This window comes from Mytilus trossulus, chromosome 4, assembly GCF_036588685.1.
Source record: "Mytilus trossulus isolate FHL-02 chromosome 4, PNRI_Mtr1.1.1.hap1, whole genome shotgun sequence".
In the NCBI taxonomy this organism is placed as follows: Eukaryota; Metazoa; Mollusca; class Bivalvia; order Mytilida; family Mytilidae; genus Mytilus; species Mytilus trossulus.
Window position 1 is genome coordinate 14,685,773 of NC_086376.1, and position 25,835 is coordinate 14,711,607.

Below are 25,835 nucleotides of genomic sequence, written 5' to 3' on the forward strand. Positions count from 1 at the left end.
ATCCATCATCCAAGATGGCCGCCATTGGTTGACTTTTGCATGAAATCAAACATAGTCTGAATGTTCCTTTCCTAATTATGAGGTTGTGTTGTTACTTTTAGCCAAATTTTATATTATTTTATATGCTTTCAAAAACCAAAGTAGAATCAGGTGAGCGATACAGGCTCTTGAGAGCCTCTAGTTTTTATTACTTGTAAAGTATATATATTGCTTTTCAGAAATAAAATATCTAAAAATCAAATTGATAATAAAGTGTCACTGGCTGCACTACTTTCAAAAATTAAATAAAAAAAGCTAAATCATTAAGAATTGATCCCTCAAATGCCCTAGATTAAAGATATCCATATATCAAAAATAGAAACTAGTGATTTCATTCAGAAAAATTCAACATCCATACTATAACTTATTGTACAAGTTACAGAATAAAACCCCAAGGCAGAACTGTCTCAATGGCCGAAACGTCTTGTTTACACAAATTAAAATTTTCTAGGTCTATACCACAAGTTATATACTAAGATCTACGAGCCATCTACTGGATTGGTCCTGTGCAGATTTATTTTTATATTTCATTTACTGTTATCTGTTATTGCCCCTTTTCAATTCCTTGTTATCTGTTTTTCACCAAATCAATTCACTGTTTTGCTGTTATGGGGACCCCCCTTGCCCCCCCCTCATTTAAGGGAACTTTGATATTCTTGAATCTGTTTCTGAATTGTGAAGAACTAACATACAACTAACAGTGGGACGGTTATTCAAGTAAAGTACTATAATACAATCGAGTCTTTATGTGATAAACTATAATAAAATTGAGTCTAATGTAAAACTGTTAAATAAGTAAAGACTATTAATGTCTTGCAAATTTTCGACTGTAGTTAAACTATTTAAAAGAGAAGAAAAAGATATAAATAGTAAATTCAAATCGTAGGAATAATATTGGCGAACAAAAAAGTATCACACTATGTCGACGGACAATTGTAAAATGCTATAAGATAGAATAAAAATGTATCGAAAATATAACACAAACAAATCATGAAATAGCTCGGATTCGATGCAATCTTAATTTAACTTGCAAACACATATAAAAAAAATCACACCATGTCGCCACATGACACACAACAAAAACCAACTGCAATCAGCAACAAGACGCAAAGAGTCACAAGAAATAAAAAAAAATCCATTCGCGGGCAACTACCGACCTATTATACTGTATGATCGAATACAAACAGCCAAAATATGATTGACACCAAAGAAATAAAACGCTAACTAAATTACAAGATCAATAAATGATGTATAAGCAAATAATTCCGAAAGTACAATTGGTTAACGCAAATAAAAGGAATACAACGATATAAATCTATGCTACCCCAAAAACTCAACTTCAAAATGGTCAACCAATCCGGGTTACTGTATAACTAAGGTGTAACAAAATGTGTAACAATACTTTTTAAAATAATACAAAAATTATGACTGTCGGTGTAATTGTAATTGTTTAAGAAAAAAACATGTCAAACATGTAAATATTATTAACAAAACTTTAGTTTAATCACTTAAAAGTCATGTGATGTTACATATATAGGACGGGTGTGTTCGATGCGTAAATTAATTAACAAAACCCCGTCATATAACATCCAACTTTGAAATTGCGTACAAATGTCAAATTTGGGTGTGCCACTTTGGGAATGGTCTTAAACGATTGACAATTCATTTCTCAATTTTGGTAATTTTTCCCAGATTTTTTCTATGTCGGGCAAAAAAAAGTAGCAGTTTATAAGGAGACCCTCTAAATGACGTAACAACTTGACTTATGGTCGTTTTAAAAACGATTTTTTGCAAGTTGCATTGTTAACAATTGTACAATATGAAAATTAAACAACGTGAATGCAAATATTTATAATGACTTTACGGAAAGTAACTTTTGTGACATCTTGACAACCGTATACAAAGTTCATTTCACTTTTCTACCTTCTAAACACAAGAGGTCGAATTCTTTTGTCTATTTAAACCGCATATCGGACTGAAGTCTTGAGCAGATAGGTCCATATATCTAGTCTGAAGCTTGTCTGTATACATGTCTAGTAAGCAAATCTGTCCACATGTCTAGTTTATAGCAGATAGGTCCACATATCTACATGTTTAGTCTAAAGCAGGTCTGTCAACATGTTTAGTCTGGAGCAGACATTGCCTCATGTCTAGTCAGGAGCAGACCTTACCACATGTATAATCAGTAGCAGTAGATCTGTCTACAAGTATAGTCTCGAGCAGACTTGTTCACATGTATAATCTGGTGCAGATCTGTTTTTAATTTATAAGCAATAAGTCAACTTTATTTGTTGTATTGAAGCATTTTTTGCTGTACATGATTCATATGACATTGACCTCATTTTCATGGTTCATTGAACAATTTTTCTTTTTCATGGTAAATGTTGAGTTTATGTGAAAGTTGTAATAAAGCTTTATATTTAGGTCATGGTATGTGTCTTTTCTAGGTCTTCTGTTTTTAAGCAGTGTACCCCAAAAAACTCTGCGTGACTGACAGAATGTCAGAAAAAAAATCATTACGACAGACAGAAATTGATTTTTTTTTCGGTGGAACTTCAGAGACGAATTTTTTTTTAGGGGGAGGGCCTTTTTAAAATTTATATATCCGCCACTGAATATATTGTAGAAAAGTCCAAATCATAGTTCTAGTTCTCTTTTGGTCAGACAAACCCTCTAACAGTTTAGCAAAGATTGTAAGCAGTACGCGTACAATACAAATGTATGTTACTCTGTTAAATTAATGACATTGGTTTATAAACATAAACGACCAGGCTTATCATTTTTAAACAAAAGCGGTCTTTCTCAACAATAATTAAAGCGAGCTGAATGTCGTTATACAAGTAGAGGAAACGATAAAGAAATTGCTGTGTTTGTATTAGAATTTGATTTAACTTTTAATTTTCGGTTTCAAATGCTAGTGCTGTACCTTTTTTGTCTGAGTAGTGGACAATAAATGCAATTGTGTCATGCATCATTGTAGGAACATCAATAACTGAAAAATTGATTTCACTGAATGTACTGAAGAAAGAGGTCAATTCATCCCTTTCAGCTTCGGTGATGCCCTTTGTTGTGTCCACATAATTGTAAAAAATGCCGTCTCCTACTTTTGGTAATGCTTTACTTGGCCTGTAATCTTGTAAAAATTGCTGAATTTCTACATGCATTTCTCTTGCTTTTTGAAGAAGAGATTTAACTTCTTTACCTGAAGCAAATATTTTTGTTTATTAGCCTTCATTTGCACTGGAAACTTAATACATTAGATGAAACGATTTTATAAACAACAAAAGTGTTATTGATAAACTTGACTGGTCTCGAGACAGAGGTATATAATCATCGTTGTTAAAAATTGTACTGTAAAAAAAGAGGCTACCCTAAAAAAGGTTGGTTACCCAAAAGCCAGGAAATATATGCACAAATGATTATGAAAAGTCAAATGGAACAGAGTCTGCCTCTTAAGTTAACTGAAGGGGAAGGACCTTTTTGAAAGAATTTGACAAAAATGCTCCTCTGGCTGTGTTGAAGATGAAATACATTTTTTAACTAACTGAAAATTTTAAATCAGATAGAGATGCTCTCTTTGACTTTGTTTGCCAAAAAATTCCAAATTTTTCTATACTTGATAATCAGCATAAATTTATCATTAAACTGTGAAGACAATCAGGTCCTTAATGCTGTTGGTAAATTTATTAAAGTGAATATGAGTTAGTAATTGTATTGTAACTGTATGTAAAAATTGATTGTATCTATGTATCTATGCAAATCAATATTCTTTTTCCAGTTCATGTATGCCCTGTATGTCCCTTGTGGGCCCTTGATTAGAAATAAAATATGTTCTGTTCTGTTCTATAGTGGCAGCTGAGGGTAAAACAATCATTTTTTTTCTCAGAATCAAAAGCTGGAAACCAAACTTTTTTTACCAAAAACAACCATAGGCCCCCTCCGAAAATCAAATGATTGCTGCCAAACAAATCTTACAACCACAGGCACTTATTGGGAAAGCACCCCCACCCCCCCCCCCCCCCCACCACCACCACCACCACCAAAAAAAATAAAAAAAATGGTGTATGGGTTAAATACAATTTAACCTAGTTTGAAGTTGATTTACTGACTCTGATACAACCCCTTATTTACTATTGGATAAAACAGAATTAAGGGGTTGTATAAAAGATGGTTAATTTCACTCGAAAGTAGGTGAGACATGCGCAGTAGTGATACTATGGTATGCACATTGGAGGTCCCAATTGGGGTACTCCAATCCTACATTGTATTTTCCACTTCTCTATATTCCTTGCTATTCATATACAGTCTGTCATTTATTCGAAAAAAAATTCATGATGCTTCTAACTGTATTTTATTTGTTTTTAACAAATTACAATCTAGTTCTATCACAAAACCAAATGCCAGCAATGGAAGGGAGATCTATACGAAGTGTTGATTTAAACACATGAACACGGAATATCAAAAATATTTTTCTGTCACATGGTCAAGGACACCTGTAAAAACAAAACAATACCGAAGTTTTGAAAGTGAAAGATGAAGAAAATGCAGACAAAGGGCAACCGGTAAATGATAAGGTACAACAGGCACCACTGATTGCAGTGAAAGTGTACACATAACGAAATTATAAACATGCGTATGCGTATATATACTACATGTATATTTTGGTCAAATACCATGTAAAACTTATGGAGAATGCATCATTGTGCATATGGCTTCACATTTTATGATTTAAGAAAAACGTCGTTTCTAGTGTTAAAACAATTAAGATTGAAAACATATCAACATTTAAGATTTAAATATGGCCGCTCATAAGCAGACGACACATTCACGGGCGTTTATAGTAGTCATTACATGAGCATTCGTGTTTAAACCAGTGTAAAAATATTGTATATAGTATTACCATTTAATCCAAAAGGGTTGTTGATTGTCTCTAGTGGCAGAGGCATCCCTATTTCCAGACCACCATCTATCCCAAAAAAGTTTGGTGCCCCCTGATGCAATTCCAGAATTTTCTGAGTAACTGGGTCTTTTGCCTTGGCTGGAGGCCCACCACCAGTCGTCCTAGCATGGGCCTTGTCGTTGGCTGCCTCCTCCCTTGCTGCCCCACACGACTTCCTCCACTTTTCCTTAATCTGGTTTGCAGTTCTCTGGGCAGCACCCCTGGAATTCAATTGCTGGGCAATGTCCTCCCATACCTGTTTTTTCTTTTGATTAGTGATAGTACTTGTGAATTTTGAATTAATTATGTCAATTTTCCTTTCTACCAGCTCTGTAAGAAAGACCTTTTCTGCCTCTGTAAAATTTGCAGCTCTTTTCCCCTTTTCTGGTTCCATTTTGCAAATTTTACAGGAAGTACTAAGAGTTATGGGACTTGTCCACTGGATAATATTTTGTCCAGTGGATAACTAACCAATCCTTAACCAGGTTTTGAACAACAGAATTTAACCACTGGATAGTAATCCACTGGATAAACATTTATCCAGTGGACAAGCTTATCCAGTGGATAACTTTATCCGGCCTTTTGAACAACCGGGCCATAGTCAGCAGCAGGTCTTTTCACATGTGTGGTCAGCAGCAGAGCTAGCTGTTCCCTTGTATAGTTTGGAACAGGTCTGTCCAAATGTCTAGTCTGGAGCAGATCTGTTTACATGTCTAGTCTGAAGCAGGTCTTTTTATTTTTCTAGTCTAGGACAGACCTTTCAACATGTCTAGTCAAGAGCAGGTCTATTTACATGTCTAGTCTGGGACAGACCTGTCCACATGTCTAGTCTAGAGCAAGTTATTCCACATGTCTTATCTGGAGCAGACCCGTCCACATGTATGGTCTGGAGCAGGTCTGTCCACATGTCTAGTCTGGAGTAGGTCTGTCCACACGTTTAATCTGGAGCCGGTCTGTTTACATGTCTAATCTGGAGCAGATCTGTCCACTTGTCTAGTCTTGAGCAGGTCTGTGCACATGTCTAGTCTGGATTAGGTCTGTCCACATGTTTAGTCTGGAGCCGGTCTGTTTACATGTCTAATCTGGAGCAGATCTGTCCACTTGTCTAGTCTTGAGCAAGTCTGTCCACATGTCTAGTCTGGAGTAGGTCTGTCCACATGTTTAGTCTGGAGCCAGTCTGTTTACATGTCTATTTTGGAGCAAGTTCGTCCACATGTCTAGTCTGGATGAGATTTATTTACATGTCTTAACTGGAGCAGGTCTGTCCACATGTTTAGTCTGAAGCAAATCTGTCCACATGTCTAGTCTGGAGCAGATCTGTTAACATGTCGTGTCTGGAGCATGTCTGTTCACATGTCTAGTCTGTCAGAGATCTGGCCACAATTGTAGTCTGGAGCAGATCTGTTTATATGTCTTATCTGGTGCAGGTCTGTCCACATGTTTAGTCTGGAGCATGTCTGTTCACTTGTCTAGTCTGGAGCAAGTTCGTCCACATGTCTAGTCTGAGGCAGATCTGTTTACATATCTTATCTGGAGCAAGTCTGTCCACATGTTTAGTCTGAAGCAGGTCTGTCCACATGTCTAGTCTGGAGCAGATCTGTTAACATGTCGTGTCTGGAGCATATCTGTTCACATGTCTTGTCTTAGACAGATACGTTTACATGTCTAGTCTTGACCAGGTCTGTTTACCTGTCTAGTCTGGGACAGACCTGTCCACATGTCTAGTCTAGAGTAAGTTTGTCCACATGTCTTATCTGGAGCAGATCCGTCCAATTGTATGGTCTGGAGTAGGTCTGTCCACATGTCTAATCTGATGCATGTCTATCCACATGTTTAGTCTGGTGCAGGTCTGTGTACATGTCTAGTCTGGATCAGACCTGTACACATATCTAGTCTGGATCAGACCTATCCACAAGTCTAGTCTGGATCAGACCTGTCCACATTTCTAATCTGGAGCTAGTCAGTTCATATGTCTAATCTGGAGCAGGTCTGTTAACATGTATAGTCTGTGACAGATCTGTCCAAATGTATTGTCTGGAGCAGTTCTGTTTACATTTCTAATCTGGAACAGATCTGTCCACATGTCTAGTCTTGAGCAGGTCTGTTTACATGTCTAGTCTTGAGCAAGTCTGTCCACATGTATGGTCTTGAGCAGGTCTATCTACATGTCTAGTCTGGAGCAGGTCTGTATAGTTGTTTAGTCTGGAGAAGGTGTGTTTACATGTCTAGTCTGTGACCGATCTGTCCACATGTCTAATCTGGAGCAGGTCTGTTGACATGTCTAGTCTTGAGCAGGTCTGTTGACATGTCTAATCTGGAGCAATTCTGTCCACATGTATTGTCTGGAGCAGGTCTGTCCACATGTCTAGTCTGGAGCAGGTCCGTTTACATGTTTAGTCTGGAGAAGGTATGTTTACATGTCTTATCTGGAGCAGGTCTGTTTATATGTCAATCTGGAGCAAGTCTGTCCACATGTCTAATCTGTCGGAGATCTGGCTACAATTATAGTCTGGAGCAAATCTGTTTGCATGTCTTATCTGGTGCAGGTATGTCCACATGTCTTACCTGGGACAGATCTTTCCACATGTTTAGTCTGGAGCAGACCTGTCCAAATGTCTAGTTTGGAGTAATTGTGTCAACATATCTAGTCAGTAGCAGACCTGTCCACATGTCTAGTTTGGAGTAAGTGTGTCAACATATCTAGTCAGTAGCAGACCTGTCCACATGTCTAGTTTGGAGTAAGTGTGTCAACATATCTAGTCAGTAGCAGACCTGTCCACATTTTTAGTCTGGAGCAGGTCTGTTTACATGTCTAATATGGAGCTGGTCTTGTGACATGTCTTGTCTGCAGCAGACCTGTCCACATGTCTTGTCTGAAGCATATATGTCCACATGTCTAGTAAGAGACAGATCTGTTTACATGTCTAATCTGGAGCAAGTTTGTCCACATGTATGGTCTGGAGCAGGTCTGCCCACATGTCTAATCTGGAGCAGGTCTGTTAACATGTCTAATCAGGAGCAAGTTCGTCCACATGTCTAGTCTGTGGCAGATCTGTTTACATATCTTATCTGGAGCAGGTCTGTCCACATGTCTAATCTGGAGCAGATCTGTCCACTTGTCTAGTTTAGCAGATCCGTCAACATGTCTCGTCTGAAGCAGGTCTGTCCACATGACTAGTCTGGAGCAGATCTGTTAACCTGTCTCATCTTGAGCAGGTTTGTCCACATGTGTGTCTGGAGCAGATCTGTCCACATGTCAAGTAAGAGACAGATCTGTTTACATGTCTAATCTGGAGCAAGTCTGTCCACATGCCTAATCTGGAGCAGGTCTGTTAACATGTCTTATCTGGAGCAAGTTCGTCCACATGTCTAGTCTGAGGCAGATCTGTCCACATGTCTTATCTGGAGCAGGTCTGTCCACATGTCTAGTCTGGAGCAGATCTGTCCACTTGTCTAGTGTTGAGCAGGTCTGTCCACATGTATAGTCTGAAGCAGGTCTGTCCACATGACTAGTCTGGAGCAGATCTGTTAACCTGTCTTATCTTGAGCAGGTCTGTCCACATGTGTGTCTGGAGCATGTCTGTTCACATGTCTAGTCTGGAGCAGACCTATTCACATGTATAGTCTGCAGCAGACGTGTCCACATGTCTCGGCTGGAGCAGACCTGTCCACATGAATAGTCTAGAACAGACCTATCCACATGTCAAGTCTGGAGCAGACCTAGCAACATGTATAGTCTGTAGTAAGTCTATCAGCATATCGATCTTTCCAGTAGCAGACCTGTCAACATATCTAGTCAGTAGCAGACCTGTCCACATGTTTAGTCTGGAGCAGGTCGGATTACATGTCTAATCTGGAGAAGGCCTGTTTACATGCCTAGTCTGGAGCAGACCTGTACACATGTCTAGTATGGAGCAGAACTGTACATATATCTAGGCAGCAACAAAACTTTTCACATATCTAGTCTGGAGCAGGTATGTCCACATGTCTAGTCTGGAGCAGGTATGTCCACATGTCCAGTCTTGAGCTGATCTGTCGACATATCTATGTTTGGTAAGATAATCTCTTTTTAAATCATCAACCTTCCTGATAAAAAAACAAGAAAAACAACAACTATGTATTGATTGACAATTCATAATAATATAGTTAAGATGTTTGCTTGACGTTAACAGGTGTGCAATGTGTCACACCTTACCTTGAAGGAGATATGTGACATATTGAGAATGCCCGGTTAGACATGTTCATCTGAATGAATATAACTTATATGTCTAGTTTTTTACAATACAAATATAAATTATACGTTTGTTTGTGAACAAGTACGTTGCCTGTATTGTTGAACATATTGATGTGTATACACTGTATCACAATACTATTTCTTAAAGTCATTACTTAAATAGCAGCGTAATGAAAAGCACTTAAGGTGGTACCTAACACAACAGGGATATAAAAATGTAACTCTGTAATATCACTAATTATAAAACGTTTTAAATTACTATTATTGTTCGTGCTAGTTTTTACTTTTATTGTTGTTATTAAGAAAAGAGGTTTCTTATAGTTTAAACAATAATTGTCTTATCAAAAAAATATGTATTTGTCTCACATGCTTAACATATGTCTTGTCTGAATTTCCAACATAACTTTAGAAAACAAGTTCTAGAAATGTTGCTGGTTTCTTTCTTTCTTTTTTCTTTGTGTTCCACGACAATTAACAGGCTTCTTTATATTTTTACTTTTCTTACAAAACCTGCTCGTGCATTTTTCATTGTTATTCAACGCAAAATAATCATCTAAGAAACCTGGGACGGTCTCATTTCACAAAGGATGTCTACTTATTGTACCTCGAAGATCCTCGAACTTATTTACCCGGTGTAGGTCATTAAGTTGAGGTTCAATTTACGTAAAGTTAATCGAGCATGACTAATTAGATACAACCTCTTAAAATCAGGGGGTCCTAAATATTAATCAGCTTCATGTAGTGATGTATAACCATTTGTCCTCAGTTGATTATAGTCTCAAACAGTTTTCCAATCTTTATATATTTCATTATTATTTACATTTGAATTTCTATGCCAAAAATAAGGTTGACAACTATTTATAAAACGATTCAACTTATTTTGGGCGTTTCATTTTTTTATATTGTCTCGCTGATCGGTTTCGTGATAATTTTTTTCGTCTACTATTGTTCTAGCAAAAGTCACAAAAATGTTGTTAAAATCAGCCATGCGACTTATTTCAAAATATTTAGCTGACCTTTCTTGTTGTTTACACATTTCAATCATTCAACTCGTGCGTAGATCGTCTTTCCCTCGAATGTTTTTTTTAAGGTAAAGATAGCGTGAAATTCTCACTGCACCAGTCATTGGATATATATATTCCTATCATATTTTGATCGGACAAAGCTGCGTATTTACCAAAACGCCAAACGAACGCACCCATTTAGCAAGGGTTACTGGATATACTGTGGGACTGGAGAGGTCCAGAGATGTCAATATTTCTATACCCAAGCAAATCATTTGATGTTGAATAAAAGGAGATAAAGGTATACATTAATGCGACAGCAAACAAAAGACACAGATAAATACAAATATTTAGAATCAACATTTGGTCTTTTTTTTCATAGAAAGATGCGTATACAGAATTATAAGCTCAAAACCGACTCATGACTAAATAATAGTTATACGGAGTTAATTCAATTCTATTTACCGTCAAATATTATCCGAAAAGGCACATTTGATTTAATTATATTATCGTCAAAGATATCCCAACAATCACAAGTGTTTGGTTGAAAAAGTTCACCTGTCATATTTAATTTTGATTCGTGAAAATTTAAGAAAATGGATTGTAAACCAGTAAAAGAAAAACCCTTCACTATGATAAAACGGAAATATTATATATAATGATAATGGATGACGACCAGCCGCAAATAAAATTAATATTCAGGACGATAACATGTAATTATAATAAGAGTATTAACCCCGTTTTTTACTAGACTGACAAGCTGAGTCGGTTTTTTTTATTGTGTAAGTTCACAAGATATTTGTTCGCAGGAAAGAAAGTCATCCGACCTGGACACGTTTCCTCTCTAAGCCGGCCAGTCTATACTCTTAGTCTATAAATCCATGTCTTTGGCGTTAAAATAGAATACCAATTTAATAAAGGTCTTTGTTTGAGCCGTTCGGGATTCGAACAAAATTAATTACCTCCCGCTCTCGAGCCTAACGCCCCAACACGAGACCAACCAAGAGAGCGGTAGGGATCGGTAGTATAGCATACCAAAAACGAAAGTACAATACAAAATACAGTTTCACAGAATTTTCACAGTTTATAAACCTAGCTAACCTAAATTGGATGCGTGAAAGGTTATTGTAAACTACACGTAAACATGGATGATCGACTTCAGAGTGGATTTTAATGATCAACGCTCTCGGCAAATTAAAAACTCTTGCGCTTTTTATTCGAGTGGTTCGGATATTGCCAGCTGTTTCAAGTCTAAGTTTCTGTTCTTTTTCAATAAACATGTACCCTTCTATTGTACGACCTACCTATTATTTATGTGTTATAGTTATAAACATGCATGAAATATTTGCTACTGGACGTAAAGCAAAAAACAATCGATCAACTTAATTAATTCCTCTGTACTAGTACTTAGCACACATAAACAAGATCTTGTAAAATGCTATACTAGTAATTTACAATTCCCATTTAAATAGGGTTTTTTTACGGGGGGGGGGGGGGGGGGGGGGGGGGGGAGGTCGCATAACTGAATGCTTATTAAAAAAGTTATAATTTTTTTTACTGTGGTTCTCATCTACTGTTTTAATACGATTTATAACATATGATTTTTTTTGCCAGGCAAGAATAAAACTAAAAAAGATAAAAGTTTTTTTCAGGTGATTTTGCTTTATGTAGACATGAAAAGGGAATAACGGACGACTAAATTAAAAAGTTTGTTTTCATATAATGCATTGACTTAGCGAATATATCTCGTCTCACAAGTTTTGATCGGGTCAGTGAAACCTAGTTTAACACGGTTTTATTCATTGAAGTTTGCATGCCTAGTTTTTTTATTTAAAAAAAAAACACAAATAAAGCAAGATCTTTTTATAAATTGGACTGAATAGACAAAAGTTATTTTGCATTCGCATGTAACGTAATGTAGGAAAATAACCAAATCAGATACAAAAGGAACATTAACCGGATGAATATTGTGAAGGACCTTATGCTTCTGGATTTGTCCGATTAGAAGTTCTGAAACAAGCTGTTTAAAACTCTAATTGTTGTAGGAGTTTACTAACTGTTTTCTAAGGTCTGACCTTTACAAATCTGTTTCATGATTACTGACACATCAAAAACATCAAGTATATATTACATGAAGTTGTTGGGCATAATATTCATTGGTCAGCTATAAATGAGGTCTGTATGGGGTTTTGATTACCTGATTTATTAAATAAGAAATCGTTATTTTGAAAAGTTGGATACAAAAATATAAATTTACCCGCTTATTTTGGAAAACTATCATTTACTGTTACTCAGATGCTATTTTTTTATATCATAAATAATAATTAAATGACGTAAAGCCTTTAAATCGTTCCGTTATCATTTCAATTTGGTGACTTTAAATTGTATATATCAGTCTGAGTACTCATTTAAGTTGAACATACTTAGACTTGTCCAGTTCAGGGGAGTTTGGTTTTTGTAAGTGCTTTTTATGTACTTTTCTTATATTTTTGACGGTTTGTAAGTCAGCAAAAGTTCAATGATTAAGTAAATATTGACATTAAAACACCTACTCACAAAAAGGGGTGTTCAAATCTGAACACCCCTTTTTGTTCGGAGGTCTTTTAATATCAATATTAACTTATCATTGAACTTTTACTATTACATAAAAGTTTTCACTGGCCCATACCTCTTAATTATTTCCTTTATAAGTTTTCTGACTAGTTATAATTCTTCTGGGTAGGAGACAGTTCCTTGCTAAATGACCCAATTTGCCATTTTTGTAACATTTGTCATATATCCTCTTTCGTTTAGTATATCTCGTTCTGTTATAAGATAACCCATCTTCTGTCCCAAAAATTTGTAACTGTTCTACTTCAGTCGTGAGAGTACTAAGACTGTCAATGTTTGCATATATGATGCAATGTCTGTTACTGTCAACTCACTGGTTGTACCTTTTCTTCCCTTTTTAACTCGTCATCATTCATTGTCAGCACTAAATAACATTGTCCTTCTCTACACCACAAAAATTAAAAACATCTGACAAGACCATGTTTTGTCTTAATTAGCATGAATCTTTGTCTGAACTATTAAAAGAAATCTTAACAAAGTATGAATTTGTCTAATAAAGTGAAATATACTGGATCCAACATGTTCAATTTACAAAATATATGATATCATAATCAAGTAAACTTTATCCATACAATAACATTAATATGCTAAAATATATAAAACTGTTCTTTGCTTTCTTTAATCAACCATCTAAAATATATAGATATATACAATTTATTCAAATGGATACAACTAGAAATTTGTCCTCAGACCTAGGTCAGAAACAAACTTGTACTCCCGGTACAATTATGTGCCCTAATTACACACCTAGCCTTGTTATTTTGGTACAATTATGTACCCTACAAGTTATCACAATTGTTCAATATGGTACAATAATACGTTTCAGCTTGTAAACTCTAACTTGTGTATGTTCTTTATTACACTTGGAGTGTTTTTCCAAAGTGCGTGTTTACTTGCATTAGGGTTTCCTTTAAGAAAAACCATGGCTACTGCACAACCAAATTGAATGCTCATATAGCCACAAAGCCAGGTCAAACCCACTATATTTTTCTTAAAATGTCCTGTACCAAGTAATTGTTATATCATAGTTTGTTTCTGAGTGTTTAATTTTAATATTGTGTGTCTGTTGTGTCGTAGTTTTTCTCTTATATTTGTTGTGTTTCCCTCAGTTTTAGTTTGTAACCAGGAATTGTTTTTTTTTTCTCAAAAGATTTATGAATTTCGAACAGCAGTATACTACTGTTTATTTATCACATAGTTCTAAGGGAAAGAAAGTAGATATATATGCATTTTTACCGATATATTTCTCGTTGAAAATGGGTAAAAATGACATTTTTGGGACTCCAAAGTGGGTTACTCTTTCAAAGAATATTTCTAAAACATAGCAAGGAAACTACTTTAAAATATCGGTAAACATACAATGTATGCTAAATTAGAAAAAAAAATACAATGTCAAGATTTGTTTGGCTTACAGTGACCTCTTTCCCCCAATGTACATCACGCTCAAAATTAGTGCAACCAAACCAAGTTGGATACACCATAACGATGAAGGATGTCTGTTATCCAAACTTTTAATTAAAACAGGAAGTAACAGTTTTCTTTCTTGTTATTGATTTTGGTGTGAGCTCTTTTACAGCGAAACTATAATCCATTTAGTGCAGTATCGTTTTAACGACCAAACGACCTTGTTAAAAAGAGATTATTATCTAGTCGTTATACATATATTTCTCGATGTTAGATATGCGCATTTGCGTTAAGTTGCTTATGTTTATCCCTAAACGGAGTATAAAATGTGTCTCAAGATTTTTCAGATATTCAAGTATGATATTTAACTTGTTCATCAAATCAAGTTTAGGTAAGTTTGTAAGTACATTATTTATATGAATTGTTTTTCAAATCCAGTTTAGGTAAAGTTTGTAATAACATTATGTAAATGAATTAAAAATAATAGATATGTATAGTATGTTTATGATGCACTGAGTACTAAGTTTCAAGTTGATTGGACTTCAATTTTATCAAAAACAACCTTGACCAAAAACTTTAACCTGAAATTCCCACTTTCATTTTCTATGTTCAGTGGACCGTGAAATTGGGATCAAAAGTCTAATGTGGCTTAAAAATTATAAAGATCATATCATAAGCGACAAGTGTATTAAGTTTCAAGTTGATTGGACTTCAGCTTCATCAAAAACTACCTGACCAAAAACTTTAACCTGAAACTATGACTTTCATTTTCTCTGTTCAGTGGACCGTGAAATTGGGGTCAAAAGTCTCATTTGGCTTTTAAATTATAAAGATCATATCATAAGCAACAAGTGTATTAAGTTTCAAGTTGATTGGACTTCAGCTTCGTCAAAAACTACCTTGACCAAAAACTTTAACCTGAAACTCTGACGTTCATTTTCTATGTTCAGTGGACCGCGAAATTGGGGTCAAAAGTCTAATCTGGCTTCAAGTGTACTAAGTTTCAAGTTGATTGGTCTTCAGCTTCATCAAAAACTACCTTGACCAAAAACTTTATCCCGAACGAACGGACGCACAGACGGAATAACGGACGAACGAACGGAGCCACAGATCAGAAAACATAATGCCCCTCTACTATCGTAGGTGAGGCATAACAATATAGCGTCTTTCATGTAAATATACTAAACTGATCGATATTCAAACTATGAAGCAAACACATTACGAATAGACACAAAAAAATATACAACACACAATATAAAAAATGCATTTTTTAGCACTAGTAACCCGTTCAAAAATGGGGGGGGGGGTACTGTAATGTGCTACAATATAATAAAAGATCTTGTTCCACAGATGAGAGTCATCATAGTACCAGTGTAAGTACTCACCTAGTAATCATTCATTTAAGAGGACAATACCATTACAGTAATTCTGTGTCTATGTTGCATTACATTACAAGTGTGTTGCTTATGATACCTTGATACTGACGCATTTACATAATGATGATACTAGATATATTTAATATTTTTTAACGTGCAAAATTCATTCACATTTTCAGCCAAGACAGTTTGCATAGGTATACCCGCTTTCCTTTTTGGGATGCATATGATATTACCTTTTGGACAAACAGATCTTCATATCATCAAGAACCACCAGCAATCCATCATAGTCAGAGTATCCGATCTTCATATCAACAAGAAACAACAAAAATCTTCAGAGGCCAGTGCACTAGACAGCCCTTTTACTATATTATTTTATGCTTATCCTGTTTGGTTTATTCCGAAATCTTTCAATTTTGATAAATGTAGCTACAGAAACTGCAAATTAACAGCAGATAGGAAACTACTTTCCACCAGTCAAGCTGTCATTTTTCATCATAATTCATTCACCAAACTGCCTAAAAAACCAAATGGTCAAATATGGATATTTGCTACATTAGAGAATCCTTATCTTACTTTTAATCGCTACAAAGTTGACAAATCAAAGAGGAAATTTAATTGGACGATGACGTACCGAAAAGACTCAGAAGGATTTTCACCATATGTAGTTCTAAAGGAACGAATTGAAATACCTGTCAAAAACTATACTTCTATATACATGAAAAAAACAAAAAACATTGCTTGGATCACGAGCAACTGTCGAACTTCATCAAAGCGAGAAGATTATGTGAAAGAACTTTCTAAATACATTGATGTTGATATTTATGGAAAATGTGGGAAACCTTGTTTATTCAAAGAATATTGTAAAACGCATTTAAGTAAAACTCACAGATTTTATCTTTCTTTTGAGAATGCATTATGCAAGGACTATCTGACAGAAAAAGTGGCAGACATGTACGATATAAATAAAAATTTTATTCCAATCGTTAGAGGTGCACCAAATGCAGGAGACTACTTACCGCAAAGGACATATATTTCAACCTCGGATTTTGAGTCACCAAAGAAACTGGCGACGTTTCTAAAGATTTTAGGCCGCAATGAAACACGTTATATTTCATATTTGAAAGAAAAAGACAAATATGTGGATGAATATGGGAAGTTAAAAGCGGGACTTTGTGATATATGTTCTCATTTAAATGTTAAAGAACAACAGCCTAAAACTATGAATCTAAGCAGATGGTTATGGGAAAATCAGTGTCATATGCAACATGACATACCTACTTAAAGTATTATATTTGTTTGGAACAGTTTTGACATTTGACATTTTTACATTTTATACTATTATGTCTGTCGTAAAAGTGATAGGTTTAGATGGGTATAATCCGATGTGTTAACTACCATTTTGTTAAGAACATCCTGGTTTCTGTAGATTTGTAGGGACATTCCGTTTTGAATTTTCCGGGGAGATCGGTATTTTTGTTATAGATTTTTTTAAATGCTTTTCAATTGGAAATTTCATTTTTATGAACATTTTAAGAAATTTATATATTAAATGTAAATAAGACCTTACTGTATTTGTTATTGTAAATTGTATTATTGGGTAAATAGAGCAATGAGGTGCAGCTGCAACTTTGTTATGTTTTGAATGTGTATATATATATATGACGTTATCTCAATGAAAGATGACCTGTCCCTTCAAACAATTATTGATTTGGATATTTCTTAGTTTGTTTTCATGTCATTCTCAACCGAAAGAACAATGAGATTCGATAGAACGAATTGTCTAAATTCTGATGACAAGGTTAGCCGATCATCATGGCTCTTATGATACAAACATTATATACGCTATCCAAAATATAGAAAAGCGAACATTTGCATGTAATCAGAATAGAATTGTAATATCTTAGCAGCAGGTTTTAAGCTAAGCATTACATTGTCTTTGTCACTCGAATGATACAATAAAATTTACTAAAGGATACCTGGAGGAATCAAAGAAAATATGACAGACCAATAGGATTTGTTTTCTAATGTTTTCCTCTTTACTGTTAACAAGATAAGATTATAGCAGTACCTCCTCAAATTGGTTTTATTCATGCACGAATATAGCTCTGTCTGTCTTAGTGAATATCACATCCGTTCTTAGTATGCATATGGTTATAGTGTTGCCTAGTTAGTTAGTTAGTTAATACTTTAGTTTCATAATGTATGCCTTTTATATTCATTTGATATCATTTTCTGTTTGCAATAGCATAACTTGTTCTAAATAATGAGGATGTTCTTATCCCGAGCAGAAAAAGATAGCCGTCTTTGACTCAACCTTTTTCAACTTTTGATCTTCAGTGTTGTACAACTTTGCACTTTTTTTTCACTTTCGATCTTTTATATCTGGGCGTCACTGATGAGTCTTGTGTGGACGAGGCGCGTTTTTGGCGTATTGAATTTTAAACCTGATGCCTTTTGTTATCTATTAATCATGTGTTTTTGTCTAATACGTTCTCCTTTTTATTTGTATTGTAGTCCTGTAATATTATGTTGTCATTTCAATGTTAATATATTTAACATTGCCATTAAAGTGCGAGATTTGGCATGCCACAAAATCAGGTTCATACCACCCATTTTTATCTTTGAAAACCAAGTCAGGAAAATGACCATTGTTATATCATATTTAGTTTCTGTGTGTGTAACATTTTAACGTTGTGTTTCTGTTGTGTCGTTTGTTTTCTGTTATATTTGAGTGTAAATTCACATTACTATAAGACTTGTGACGGTACTTTTCTATCCCAAATTCATGTATTTGGTTTTGATGTTATATTTGTTATTCTCATCGGATTTTGTCTAATGCTTAGTCCGTTTCTGTGTGTTACATTTTAATGTTCTGTCGTTTTTCTCCTTTTATATTTAATGTGTTTCCCTCAGTTTTAGTTTGTCACCCCAATTTGGTTTGTTGTCCATAGATTTACGAGTTTTGAACAGCGGTATACTTCTGTTGCCTTATTTAGTATATGTCATATTCGTTTTGTTAACTGATATAGCTTTGCTTGTCCTTATGAATATTACAATCTATATTTATACGTGTAAAGATTTATTGCATATCAAATATACAACTGTATAAATGAGCAAAGGACTTTGAAGTTTAACTTTATCTCAGGATCAAAATCGGCTCAAATTTGTCTTTTTTTGTATTTATGTTTCGTTAAACATCATGAATGAAAGGAACTAATGTATACGCTAAATCAGATGAGAAAGTCATTGGATACTAATATGTCATGCTGCTTTTTTGATGCGAAATAATAGCATTGTTTTTTTGTGACAATATTTAAACACTTGAGGTCAATATTATACTGTACACAAGCACGAAGCAACGGATGTAAAGCACACGATACCATGGATATGGTACACCAACAACAAAATCAAACCTGTGGAACACAATACCATTATTAACCAAAATTAAGATTTCACAACGTTTCAAAAAGTCCTCAATGTATCTAGTTTATATACAATACTGTCTTTAACTATATGCTAAACTGGATGAAATACATGCTGTTGTTCCTATAAATCTGGAAAGAATGTATATTGATAAATGTGTAAAGGGGAGCAAATATAATCCAATACATTACATTTAAAAAGAATACTAAAATTTATGATAAAAGGGATGATTTTTCATTTCCTATCGTTAATTATCCTTTTTTAGATGGTGACGTTCCCTTGTCACCATCTTACGGTGTTCATATTTCTCAACTTGTACGATTCGCTCGTGTTTGTAACAATGTTTTAGATTTTAACGAGAGAAATTTATGTATTACTGAAAAATTATAACACCAGGGTTTTCGATATCACAAACTAGTCAAAACTTTTACTAAATTTTATCATCGGTATAAAGACATCATTCGTAAATATAGCTCAACATGCAGACTTTTTATACGTTCAGGTATTTCACATCCAATTTTTTATGGAAATATTCTTTATCAAGCACAAAGGTGTCAGTATTCACCTCAGAAACTTACAAAACCTTTAAATAGACTGATTAAGAAGGGATATAATTACGATACTGTTGTCAAGTCATTAAAGATTGCATATTTTGGCGTTAATATTGAGTCACTGATAAGGTCTTTGCGTCGGAACTAAAGACATTTATTCTAAAAACAGTTGTTGGCATGACACGGGTTATGTTCTTCTCATATATGTTATGATGGTATGATACTAAACCCCTAACGGGAAGGATTGTGCCTGATGTTCATATGATGAAATCATAATCTTTCAGTCAGTTTAATTGAAGTCTGAAGCTGGCATGTCAGTTAACTGCTAGTAGTCTGTTGTTATTTATGTATTATTGTCATTTTGTTTATTTTCTTTGGTTACATCTTTTGACATCAGACTCGGACTTCTCTTGAACTGAATTTTAATGTGCGTATTGTTATGCGTTTATTTTTCTACATTGGTTAGAGGTATAGGGGGAGGGTTGAGATCTCACAAACATGTTTAACCCCGCCGCATTTTTGCACCTGTCCCAAGTCAGGAGCCTCTGGCCTTTGTTAGTTATGTATTATTTTTATATTAGTTTCTTGTGTACAATTTGGAAATTAGTATGGCGTTCATTATCACTGAACTAGTATATATTTGTTTAGGTGCCAGCTGAAGGACGCCTCCGGGTGCGGGAATTTCTCGCTACATTGAAGACCTGTTGGTGACCTTCTGCTGTTGTTTTTTATTTGGTCGGGTTGTTGTCTCTTTGACACATTCCCCATTTCCATTCTCAATTTTATTGCTTTTTATCAGGTTTAAATTTTTAAAGTTTTTCCAATCTTTTTTTTATGTTGGTTGCCAGGCCAAATTGCTAGTATGGCTAGACAAACCTACCGCTATTATGAAAGGTACATACAATTCCTATATACTGACAACAATGTGTTTAAACACAAACATGATAGGTTAAAATTAACAAAATGCATTATATATATATATCGTTTTGATTCTTTGTAGATCAAAAATAACCATACATTGTCTCAAAGTAAAAATTAAAGAAATAAAAGTTAAATTGAGAATGGAAACGACGAATGTGTCAAAGTGACAATAGACAGGAAAACTACCCAAGGCAACCAATGGGTCATCAACACAGCGAGAAAAATCGTGGATCAAGCCTTGATCTGGACTTTAAATAACATAATGTACTAGTTGAAAAGAACATGAACGTCTTCCTAAATAGACTCTGAAATAAATACTAGAAGAAAAATTGAAATTAGAAAATAACCATACAACACTAATAAAGCTCAGAGGTTCGTGACTTGGAACATGCACAAATCTGATTTGAGGTTACACATGTTGTGTCAGATCCTAACCCTCCTCTATATATCTAACTAGTGTAGAATAGACACGATATACGTACAGTACAACTTGGTTTAAAAAAAGTCCCAGCTCGATGTTTGAATAAGTAACAAAATTAAACGAAGCAAAACACCAATAATCAAAATAAAAGGTCTAAAACCTGTTCTGACATGCCAGTTCCAAATCGTACTAAAACTTATTAATAAACTCATCATATATACCAGGACTAAATTTAGTATATACGCCAGACGCGCGTTTCGTCTACAAACGACTCAACAGTGACGCTCGAATCCAAAAAAAGGTTAAAATGCCAAAAAAGGTATGACGTTGAAGATCAAAAGATTATATCGTCATCGTATAAAATTCAAGCACAATCCCTCCTGTTTATAATTAAAGTATTATATCAGTATTTTAGTATAATTATGATATTATGAATTTATTTTGTAATGAATTATCTCATTAAGAGGTATGTATTAATGCACTTGACACACACCTATCAAGTCAACAAAGATACAGAGGATAACTGACATTAATACACAAAATACTAAAGTTTTGTAAGGACAATAAAAAAATAAAACATTTATAATTCAAATTTCTCTTGAATTCAAGATTTCGAATCTAACTCGACAGTCTTCCTTCACAAGTAAAGTTTAATTCAACAATAATTGTTAAAGATCAATTATTCAGCATAATGTGCGTCAAAGGCAGGCGGAAGATATCGGAGAGACATTCAAACGCATAAGTTGAAAATAAACTGACAACGCATCCTTCGTGTTGCCATGTTGGTACATAGTCGGTCTCATCCGGTAAGTCAAATTCGTTTAAAAGGACACAACTGTACATACGTTATTATGAACATATTTGAGTTTGTCGAAAACAAGTTTTTATGCATTCCATTTTAAGGAATAAATGAAGTAATGGGGATTCTATTGAAAATTCAAAATTATGTTGTCCTACCAAATTACCGTTTTTGCTGATTTTGTACTATAATGAGTAATTCGATGCATGCCACGTGTAGAGAAGGATCTGTGTATCCTTGGTTGGAAACCCCTGTGTGTTACCTTTATTGTTTATGAATTGAGAAATATGGTTTAAAAACTGTTTTAAAAAAATATCTGAACCCACCCCTACTTGTTTTTATATAGTTATATTCAAGAGTACACGTTTGACAAATACGTGACAAGATAATTGTACAAGCTTAAGGCGAATATATTGATATGCATATCAGCTATCGAGTTTGTGTAATTTTGTTAAATCATCAATTTGCCATTACTTGACAAAATGGGCCTCGTTCGTGGAAATGGAATCAAATGTCAAAAATAATGTTTCGAAACAAAAACAAAATATTTTTACGCCACAAATATGCTTTTTGTTATACGTCTATCGGTAAATAGTTCTACGTTTATTTACTTACATAAGAATGACTATCGACTGCAATACATCTAGGTTAAAAACAAGTTTAAAAACAAACAATATTTTATTGAAAACCAGATGTTTGTGCTAATAGTGGTGTATGAAAATCAATCGACAACGTACGTGACCGGAGCATACACACTTTGAAAGATTCCTTCTATATCAAAGGCTTCAAAAAAGGGTTCCGATAAAGACTATATATCAAAAGGAAACAAAAGAAACCTTATGCTGACAACACAAACTACAGTATACAAAACACAACTCATAAAAACACAAACTGATCAACACGGATCCCTAAAAATAAGGAACACAAACAAACAGGGTAAATCTGAATTTGAGTAACCTCGGAAACTGGCGGCTTTTTTTTTTAGATGTTAGGCATCAATGAAAACACGTTGTATTTTATATTTGAAAGAAACAGACAAATATTTTGAACTGTAGTTTGAAAGTTGTAATTTGTGATATATGTCATCATTTGAACTTGAGAAGGCGATACTCTAAAACCATAAATCTTACCAAATGGTTATGGGAAAATCAGTGTCAAATGCCAAACGAAATACAAACGTAAAGTGATGAATACATTTGAAATTCAAAATGCTTTCCGAGTGCAATAATTCTTTAGCTTGTACATGTATGCTATGTTTTAAGAAATATAAGCTTGATAATGGCTATATGACCATACTATTTTGCATCTTCAAAATAAAATGATGTAAATGACATCAAAGTGCATATACATATGTGTTATGTTTTGATTGGAAATATATAATCATGTGAACGTAGGTAATCTTTTTTTAACGACATTCTATATTCATTCACAAAATATGTTTAATTTAAAACCAGTTGTTGGCATGACACGGGTTATGTTCGTCTCATATATTTTATGATGGTATAATACTAAACCCTATACGGGAGGGAGTGTGCCTGATATTCATATGATAAAGACATAATCTTTCAATCAGTTTAATTGAAGTCTGCAGCTGGCATGTCAGTAAATGCTAATAGTATGTTGTTATTTCTTTATTATTTTCATTTTTATTTATTTTCTTTTGTTACCTATTCTGACATCGGACTCATACTCTTGAACCGATTTTAACTTTACGTATTGTTGTTTGGTTGTTTTTTCTACATTAAGTAGAGGTATAGGGGGAGGGTTGAGATCTAAAAAAAAACACGTTCAACCCCGCGCCATTTTAGGGCCTGTCCTAAGTCAGGAGCCTCTGGACTTTGTTAGTCTTGTATGATTTGTAATGTTAGTTTCTTGTGTATAGTTTGGAAATTAGTATGACGGCCATTATAACTGACTAAATATACATATTTGTTTAGGGGCCAGCTGAAGGATGCCTCTGGATGCGGGAGTTTCTCGCTACATGGAATACCCATTGGTGTTGTCTGCTCTGTGGTCGGGTTGTTGTCTCTTTGACACATTTCCTATTTTCAATTGTTGCATTGTTACTTTAAGAATCCAGACTTTTCCTTGTGTATCTTGCTATTTTCCAGGTTTGACAATCAACAATTTATTGGATGACGTTTATAACACTACCACAAATATAAAAGACCAAACTACAACATCTTTCGTCGATATTTTTTTATTGGTCTTCGTGTTGGAACAATATCCCCTGCTGAATTTGAAAGAACATTTGGCCCAATTTGTACACATCTGTGTCTTTTCTAAGAAGTGATCAATAGTTTAAATTGTATACGCAGAGAATAAAAATGTGTCTAAAAAAATTGCTAGAGGTAAAATTCGTTCAGAGACATAATACAAGTTTATCTCTGATTATGTTAATATGTATTAAACAATAACTACAATTAAATTATAAATTGTCTACTTAGAAAAAATTACATGTGTCTGAGCATTGATCAGTGATAAGGCCGTACTTTGACATATAACTTTAACATTTGACTTGGATGGAAGGTTATCTCATTGGTCACGGTGGGTATGGTTGTCCTGCGAGAGAGCGTACTGTGCTGGTGATTCGGTCCTGACGGGTGCTGGTGATCAATGAAAAAATGTAAATAAAGACGAAAATGATGATTTTTGACGTTTTCACTCATAAAAAATGAAAGAAAACAGATAAGATTTTTCAATTTCGTTTCTTATGGGTTCATATATAAACCATTTAAAAATTGACCCTCTAAACTGTTTCAGTAAGCGTAACACAAAAATGCTCATTTTCAGAAAATCTCGAACTGAAAAAATAAAACAAAAATGCTTATTGAGTCCGCATTCTATACCGCAATCCACACGATCTAACAATTTTGTGAAAAAACATTGCAATTTATTAAAATTTAGCATTTTCTCAATTTATTCATGTCCTCATACTGTGCTGGTGGGTCCTGTCATTGTGCTGGTGGGTCCTGATACGGTGCTGGTGATTCTGGATAAGAATTGGTCATATTTGAAACAAATGTTACAAAATCAATAAAGTTAGCCAGATAATTGTTGCCAACAGGATCTATAACTCCTATTTTAGCTGTTGTGCATCCATTTGGCTGTTTAATATGTGTTTTCAAATGATCTGGACTTGTATTACATAATAACATAAAAGGGCAACATCTAGATCTATGCTGAGCATTTATTTCAGATGACATGGACTCCTCACCCTGATGACTCTGCTGAATTTCATAACTTTATCCGTATACATATATTAATAGATAAACAAAAGGCTGCAACACGTATTTTTGTATTTAAAATGATTCGTTGTTACGCGAATATTTGTGGTGAATGGAAACTGTGAGGGTCACAATCTTAAATTGCTTATAAATGTTGCTGGACCAAGTTTCGTTATCTGATCTGAATTTTCTAAAATGTGCAAGGTAGATAGACAGTTTGATTTTTTTACTCGGTAATGAACCATTGTGTTGATCCCATGCTAAACATATCAAAAATCTCTGTACAAAGGTCTGTGAATTCTCTACAAAAATAGTGATTCTATTTTCACTAAATTCTCTTTTTCTACTAAATACAATAATGAACTATAAATAATAATGCTTTGCAAGAAGTTTCCCCTTGATATATGTACAAAACTATATCTCTATTATTCATTGTCTGTGCTGTTTTGATACTACTGCAGTTTGCACATTTCGGAATTGACAGGCCACAGGAGGGGGTCATAAACCGTACACGAGAAGATAAAATATTGATATAAGTACTTAATTTGCATCTTTGAACCCCCACCCGGCTTGTTTTTTAGGAGCCTGTGGTGTCTAAAAATGGTCGATTACAGACAGTCGAGTACGCATTTTCCAGGCGAGTTATTGTTGATTGTTAAAGTCCTGAAAACGGATAGATGGAAACAAAAATGTTTGATATATCTGGCTTTAGATTCAATTTTTTAAAATATAAATTAAGGCTACATTATAATATAATTATTCTATGAACTCACAATAAAAAAAAATGCAGAAAAAAAATGGATGAGGTGAAATATCTTAGTAAGGAGTCATTACTACAGAGATGGTGTGTTTGACACACAAATTAAAAGCTTAGTGATATTTCC

The 25,835-nt window shown here is 34.4% G+C and overlaps 2 protein-coding genes across 2 annotated transcripts in view; one reads left to right on the plus strand and one right to left on the minus strand.

Moving 5' to 3' along the window:
• LOC134713749 (glycoprotein 3-alpha-L-fucosyltransferase A-like) overlaps positions 1 to 17,066 on the plus strand; it is a 47,791-nt gene extending 30,725 nt beyond the window's left edge. Inside the window, exon 2 of the mRNA XM_063575036.1 lies at positions 15,786 to 17,066. Within this exon, the coding sequence (XP_063431106.1) occupies positions 15,827 to 16,891 (1,065 nt within the window). The 5' untranslated portion in view covers positions 15,786 to 15,826 and the 3' untranslated portion in view covers positions 16,892 to 17,066. The remainder of the gene's footprint in view (positions 1 to 15,785) is intronic.
• Positions 4,695 to 5,372, minus strand: LOC134716443 (uncharacterized). Its single transcript, XM_063579441.1, has one exon. The coding sequence runs from the start codon at positions 5,370 to 5,372 to the stop codon at positions 4,905 to 4,907; it is 468 nt and encodes a 155-aa protein (XP_063435511.1). The 3' UTR covers positions 4,695 to 4,904.
• Positions 17,067 to 25,835: the final 8,769 nt, after the last annotated feature.

Excerpts from the sequence above, each read along its gene's own strand:
- LOC134716443 (XM_063579441.1), bottom strand. The coding sequence starts at position 5,372 with ATGGAACCAGAAAAGGGGAAAAGAGCTGCAAATTTTACAGAGGCAGAA.